The sequence below is a fragment of the Poromitra crassiceps genome, assembly GCF_964638095.1.
Source record: "Poromitra crassiceps genome assembly, chromosome: 14".
Taxonomy (NCBI): Eukaryota; Metazoa; Chordata; class Actinopteri; order Beryciformes; family Melamphaidae; genus Poromitra; species Poromitra crassiceps.
In genome coordinates, this window is record NC_139633.1 from 11,500,559 (window position 1) to 11,508,058 (window position 7,500).

A 7,500-nucleotide genomic window follows, 5' to 3' on the forward strand; every position below is an offset into this window, starting at 1 on the left:
AATATTGGAATAGAGCCTATAAAACGTTCACATCATAACATCAGTCACTTAAAAGTGATTTATGATCGAATAAGCCCATTACATGGTTTTCAACCAAATCAGTGAGCGTGAGATTGATTAAGCCTCAAAAGGGGATTTTGTTTGAGGGCAATTTAAGCTCAATAACTCTCAAAGTGCCAAACATAGTGCTGTAAAAAACACCACTGGTCTCTACCTCGCTCCCTGAACATCAGCATTCCCAGGCGCTATAACCCAGATAATCAAAGGTAGTCCTTCATCCTGCGAAATTAGCTTATTCGCCTGCAATTAGTCTGTGCTGTAAACCCACCAACACGTTCTCTTTCCCAGGGCCTCAAATTTCAACTGAATTCGACGTCCTGGGAGTGAACACGGGTTGGAACGGACTAGTGTGTAGCCTATGGTTTTCAAAGTGGGCGCTGGGGGGAGGGGGGGGCGGGGGGGAATGCTGAAAATGCTTAAAAATATATACTACATTATAATAAATAAAGAATATATTTTTTTTTTATTATATTTTATAGTTATATTTAGCGTATTAACAAATATAATTGAATCCTTTCCTTCCACATAAAAAATCATATTTGCCATGCCCATCTGTCTAATTGCCTGCCAGTCAAAACGTCATCACATTCATTGTCATTTCCCCCTGGTGTGGGAGAACAGAAATATCGAGGAAATATTGAATATGAAGAAGAAATGAGAAAAGATTTGAGATACAAATGTAATGATTAGGTCATTATTAATAAAAGTAAGGAAATCTATTCTGAGGTTGTATGGATGTGATTTTTGACAGTATTGTCAATGGGTTTCTTTCTTCTTCATGTTGTGTGTATAATAATTAATCAATAATGATTAGCTGCTCAGTTGAAGTGGAGAACAGCCAAGGTTCCTGTGCTTATCCATGTCAAGACTCTATTCACCTTATGTAGTCCCGCCCACTTGACCCAGTTGTGTTATGACTTCCTGTTCAAAACACTGTCAGGTCACTAGTACTGTACTGTCACAGGAAGTGTAAACACAATAGGAAGTAACTGGCTGACCCCTGTGTTGGAACATAAGGTGAATTATAGATTATTATTAGAATATTAGATCGACAGATAAAGACCACCGACCCTGTTTGATATGATTTTGTTCCAGGGAACCCCATCTGAGTTACATATGACTTAGTAAAGTTAACTGCAGACATTGGGGTGATGCACAGTCAAAGCATTCATTCTTAAACGTTCTTAACACTTTGCAATAAGGGTCACTAAATTAAGGGGTGAACTATTGTGATGGTGTTCATGCTAACTAGGTATTAATTTATGCATGATAGCATAAGTTAATGGTTAGGGTTAGTTAAGGCTAGAGTTAATAAACATTAACTATGGGTTAGTTATTAAGCATTAACTAGCCATTAATTTTGTGACCCTTATTGTAAAGTGTTAGCATTCATCCATTGTAGCCTACATGTCTCATGAGTTAAATAAAATGGAAATTAAAAGGGATATCCCCCAATTTGCAGCTTCTGAGACCGCAGTTTGAAAGCACTGGCCTTAAGCTATAAACTAAAAGTCACTCAATAAACTAATTTAGCCTATTTGTTCCCGTAGGAGTAAGACCCCAGTGTGGTATAAACGCTGGCCCGAGCTATCCAGCAAGACTGAGGTCCTCATGTTTATTTTAGATTTGATTGATTCACAAGCCAAGGCAACCTCTCTCTCTCTCTCTCTCTCTCTCTCTCTCTCTCACTCTCTCTCTCTCTTCTCTCTCTCTCTCTCTCTCTCTCTCTCTCTCTCTCTCTCTCTCATCTCTCTCTCTCTCTCTCTCTCTCTCTCTCTCTCTCTCTCTCCCCTCCCTGTGTGTCTCTCAGTTGGGTTTTATCCTCAGCGGACACTGATGGGCACAACATAACAAAGCAGGCTATCTCCCTATTCTCCTCTCTCTCTCTCTCTCTCTCTCTCTCTCTCTCTCTCTCTCTCTCTCTCTCTCTCTAGGTTTTCTCCTCTCTCTCTCTCTCTCTCTCTCTCTCTCCTCCTCTGCTCTGCACCTGCTCCTCCCCTCCTGCCTTATTATCCAAACTCGGAGTCAGTGCGCTGCGCTCCATCCCCGACAAGTGATGCTCCTCGGCGGCGCACGGCACATCATCGGCAGGTAGGCGGCTGTGTCACCGGCCGCCGGAGGGAGGGAGGACCCCGGGACCTTTGTTTTCGCGTCTTGGAAACGCGCGCACCGAGTGCCGCCCGAACATGGGGAATTTAAGGGCTTGTGCGAGCTGAGTGCGCCGCAGGGGAAAGAAAGCACTCAAGTCCCATCCGAGAGAGAGTGGGGAGACTCCGGGAGGAACGGGGAATCGGTCCCGGGAGGGGGGCACGCAACGGATGGTTGTGCGCCCTCGCCGGGACGGTGTTGGAAATTAACTCAAACTGCAGCCGCGTTTTGGAGTCTAAATAGTGAAGAATACATCGATTTGAGAGAGGGGGTTTGGACGGGGGGTTCCTGGAGTTGCGGACGGAAGGCTGGTCGATCGGGTCTTGCAGTGGTTAATGCGCATGGTGGGCAGCTATGCGCACGTATGCAGAGTAGCTATAGCCGTATTTTTAATTCGGCATTGAGCAGGCTACCTATCTATACCCACTTCTTACCCCCCTCTATAGGATCATTGCAACTGAGGGCAGGGAAAGTGAAGGCAAATCATGTCGCTATCTAGCCTATTGTTGTTTGATGAACTTCTGAATGTAGGCTATGCACTGATCTGTTTGACAGAATGGATGAGGGGTCACAGCTGAGAGGAGACAGACCAGCAGAGTTCAAAGTAATAAAGCTAAAATAGAGCTAAGTGTAGGCTATTGCATCCTGCTTTTTAAGATGCTGTGGTTGCCATACAAGTGATGCACATCTCCTAATTTACATCCTTGGCAGTTATGTCAGAGCAGCCATGTGTTCATCTGAAATGACCAACAGGTAATGATCCTTGAAGTAGCCTAGAATTTAAGTGACAATGTGCAAATAGCCTACTGTCCCATTTTGGGTGAACTATATGCAAGAGTAGCCTATCTTATATGTCACTGTTTATAACAGGGTGTTAAATTTGCTGGATGGGCAAAAAAGAAATGGGGCAAAATTAAGAGTAGCCTATAGCCTATAGGCTACCCACTTCTCCATGGCACCACTACACCACTGTGCTTGCCCGTTGCGATGGCGTGAGTGAGAGAGGGCGCACCAAAAGCTCAGCCTCGCCATGAAATCAGTGTTTTTCAAGCCGCTTCTTCATCCTGCTGCCCTGGGTGCTCATCGTCATCATCATGATTGATATCGACACCAAAAGGACGGTGCGGGCTCCAGCCGCGGGTCGCCCCGGCAGGGCGCAGCAACGGGGCGCCCGAACTGGCGGGGCCGGGGAGCGGGAGGCAACCAGAGCCAGCCCGCCCTGCTACCCGTGATCTACGCCATCACGCCCACCTACACCCGCCCGGTGCAGAAAGCGGAGCTGACCCGGCTGGCGCACGCCTTCCGCCAGGTGCCCCCGCTTCCACTGGATCGTGGTGGAGGACTCCACGACGCGCACCGAGCTGGTGGCACACTTCCTGGCCCGGTGCGGCGTGCCCTACACGCACCTGCACGTGTTCACAGCCCCCGCCGCTTCAAGCGCGCCGGGATGCCACGGGCCACCGAGCAGAGGAACGTGGCTCTCACGTGGCTCAGGCAGCACCGGACCGCCAAGCGCGACACCGGGGTGGTTTTCTTCGCCGATGACGACAACACGTACAGCCTGGAGCTGTTTGAAGAGGTACAGTGCACTCATTTAGCACCTGTATTGTGTGTCACCTGTATGGTAGGCCTATATCTGTAACCCAGGTCAGTCTTCATGTGATCATCATACTCACCAGAAATATCTCGCCATCAATCATTGTTCCACATCATCCACATTGTCCCCCAGCAACTTGGTCTCTATGAAGCAGCCTAAGTTTGGAGGTTTTGGTGAAAAATGATAGCCCTACCCTATGCCTATGATATCTTGCGATTGTGGCTAATAACCAGATCAGTTCATTATAGGCATAAGATAGACTACATATTGATAAGTTGTAGTGTATGTTGCCTCATTGCTTGAACACTCACTAGGGACACATAACTTGCTTCTTTTATTTGATTATAAACAGATTGTGTCTGTTTTGGTGCACCAATAAATCCTGCAAAATCCCCTGATAGGTTAGGACCCCCCCCCCCCCCCCATTCATAAGATTTTATCCCAAATAAGCTAGCCTATAAGAAGGTCTTTGTTGCTGTTGATTCAGTATTGAATCATACAATGGTGTGTGAGGGAGATAATAGTGGTCAGAGTGAAATCTATAGATATTACATTATATTATAGCATGTTTGACAGACACCTTTATCCCAAGCATCTACAAAAAGGCAGCATTCTCATACATTCTTAAATTGGGATAATTTCTAGTGAATTTACTGTAATCATAGTGAAATTATTAACTATTCTTCATTTTGCTGGGAACCTCCTGGATCAAATTCGAGGATCCCTGGGTGTGTGTGTGTGTGTGTGTATGTGTGTGTGTGTGTTGTGTGTGTCACGTGTGTGTGTGTGTGTGTGTGTGTGTGTGTCGCGTGCGTGTGTGTGTGTGTGTGTGTGTGTGTGTGTGTGTGTGTGTGTGTGTGGTGTGTGAGAGAGAGATAGAGAGAGATTGCGTGCGTGTGAGAGGGAGAGAACTATTGTAGAGAGTGAATGAGATAAAAGACAGGGGAGTATGCATGTGTGTGACAGATGGAGAAAGACAGAGAGACAGAAAGACCATCAGAGACACAGGAGGTGGTGGCGTGTATGTGGTCACACTCGATGATGTTGTTAGCGCAAGCTAGCAGCCTGTGGATATGTGTGTCTGGAGTTAAGACGGTTTGCTACCGCTATCGATGGAGACTGAACCGAAGCTGCCGATAGCTGATATTTTATACCGATATTCAGTATCTTCAAATTTGACCAATTTCATACCTAAAACATTCCAACTATTCAGAGTTTCCTCCAGACTTTTGTTCTTGTCAGGCCTAGTCTGAAACAGCATTCAGGACCATCACGAGAAACTAAAACTACTCCACTACTCAGCAGCAGAGGGAGGCAGGTGTCACTGCAGCTCAACCCTCCCACAGCAACACTGGAATGATTCCTCTGGTCACACATCTGATATAGAAATAATAATATAACATATTGACTAGCTGAGGTCGGAGAGGAGCCGCCATCATGCGGGAAACAGTGATGCCGACATCAGATTTCCAATATGGGAGCCGTAACCTGTATGGGTTGGCCAATGTCGAACCCTAGAGCGGGTTTATGTTTGTGCATGTGTATAAGGGGGTGAATCCTGGCCCATCTCTTTGCACATCCAACATTCAGAATCAACTTTGGTTTCTTGTAAAAGATGGCTGCACTGCCCCGCTTCACTAGGCGACACGCTCTACACTTTCCAGGGAATGAAGAAGGATGAGTAAGTAGCAGCGGGAGAAGAGACACGCCGCTCCTTTCACTTTGAAACAATGGGTTTCTGATTGCTGATCGCTCGCTCGGATTGCTGCCTTTTTAAAGGTTGGCTGTTGGCTAGCCCCCAAAATAGAAAATCACAGCGATTTTGTGAAATGATAAATGTATGTATGTTCTGTATGGAAACGGTTTTATTCAAATAAGCAGTAACTTTGCATTGAATTGAATTGTTTGAATAGTAAAACATTAGAACTCTAGTGCGTAACTTTTACATAACAAGAACGTCCGTTCAGTCTGTCTTTTTTTCCTCACCCTTTCTCTAACATTAACTAGAAGAGCTTTTAATTCTTTATTATATACAATATATACTGTAAGACAGGCTATAGGAAATATGAAATGTGTGGTAGTCTGTAAAGAGCAGACCCAGAGTCAGCGTTAGAGTCCCAGCCTGGGGCTCATCTGTAAAGAGCAGACCCAGAGTCAGTGTTAGAGTCCCAGCCTGGGGCTCATCTGAAAAGAGCAGATCCAGAGTCAGTGTTAGAGTCCCAGCCTGGAGCTCGTCTCTAAAGAGCAGGATCCAGAGTCATCAGCGTGAGTCCCAGCCTGCAGCTCGTCTTTAAAGAGCAGACGCCAGAGTCATCAGCGTGAGTCCCAGCCTGGAGCTCATCTCTAAAGAGCAGACCCAGAGTCATCAGTGTGAGTCCCAGCCTGGGGCTCATCTGTAAAGAACATCTGATCCAGAGTCAGCGTTAGAGTCCCAGCCTGGGGCTTGTCTCTAAAGAGCATCTGATCCAGAGTCAGCGTTAGAGTCCCAGCCTGGGGCTCATCTGTAAAGAGCATCTGATCCAGAGTCAGTGTTAGAGTCCCAGCCTGGGGCTCATCTGTAAAGAGCAGACCCAGAGTCAGTGTTAGAGTCCCAGCCTGGGGCTCATCTGTAAAGAGCAGACCCAGAGTCAGTGTTAGAGTCCCAGCCTGGAGCTCATCTGTAAAGAGCAGACCCAGAGTCAGTGTTAGAGTCCCAGCCTGGGGCTCATCTGTAAAGAGCAGACCCAGAGTCAGTGTTAGAGTCCCAGCCTGGAGCTCGTCTGTAAAGAGCAGACCCAGAGTCAGTGTTAGAGTCCCAGCCTGGAGCTCGTCTGCAAAGAGCATGTATTTGATTTGTTGATAGCACACTGTCTCCTCTCTGTCCTCCCGCCTGTTTCATTAGCAGCTCCTCTGAGCAGGAAATGGCCTGTCATAGAGAGATAATAAGCTGTCATACGGCTGTAATAACCTGCAGAATAGTGATGCACGGGCCGCAGTATAACCGCACTGACCGCGGATATCCCGCCCCGTGGGCGGGCCGGATCATAAAAATAAACATTCTGATTAATAGCGGATGGGTTGCGGGCGGTTGAAACGATGTATCATTAGTGAGGAAACATAATATTAATTACGTTCTCTAGTCTATGAACGTATTTTAAGCTACATTTTTCATCAGGCACATTCTTAGTCGCCTATTGTAGATCCCCCAAAGGACCCACAGCCGTAAACAAAACAATAGCCATGTGCTAGGTCGCTAGGCTCCACTTTTGGTCCATATATTGTCAATAATGTCACCCTCAAAAAGGAGTCTCCGCTGAAGACGTGTTTCCCATACAATGAGGCAATCCACTGAATCCAGTAAACTAAACTTAAAGCTATAGCGTTAGCCGAGTAAACTACATGAGGGCAAGTGGTGGACTGGACATAATACAGCATGGAAGTTTATTTGGAGTCTTGGACTGCAGCGATCGCACCAACGGCAGCAGAAACCGTAAGTTCGCTCCTTTTATATCGTTTTATAGCATTTATAGCGTCGGGTGCATGGCGGGCGCGGATCTATAAATAGTATGAAATAATTTGCGCGGATTTATGGCGGGCAGTTCATGCATACACGCGGATTAGGATGACATAAAAACTCCTCCGTGCATCTCTACTGCAGAAACTGTCATAGAGAGATAATAAGCTGTAATAACCTGCAGAAGCTGTCATAGAGAGAT

The 7,500-nt window shown here is 46.3% G+C and overlaps 1 protein-coding gene across 1 annotated transcript in view; it reads left to right on the forward strand.

Moving 5' to 3' along the window:
- Window positions 1-3,238: 3,238 nt before the first annotated feature.
- b3gat2 (beta-1,3-glucuronyltransferase 2 (glucuronosyltransferase S)) overlaps window positions 3,239-7,500 on the forward strand; it is a gene marked incomplete at both ends in the record, with an annotated part of 47,512 nt that continues 43,250 nt past the window's right edge. The window contains 5 exon segments of the mRNA XM_083650581.1: window positions 3,239-3,256; window positions 3,258-3,374; window positions 3,377-3,529; window positions 3,531-3,629; window positions 3,632-3,787. Of these exon segments, the coding sequence (XP_083506707.1) occupies window positions 3,239-3,256; window positions 3,258-3,374; window positions 3,377-3,529; window positions 3,531-3,629; window positions 3,632-3,787 (543 nt within the window).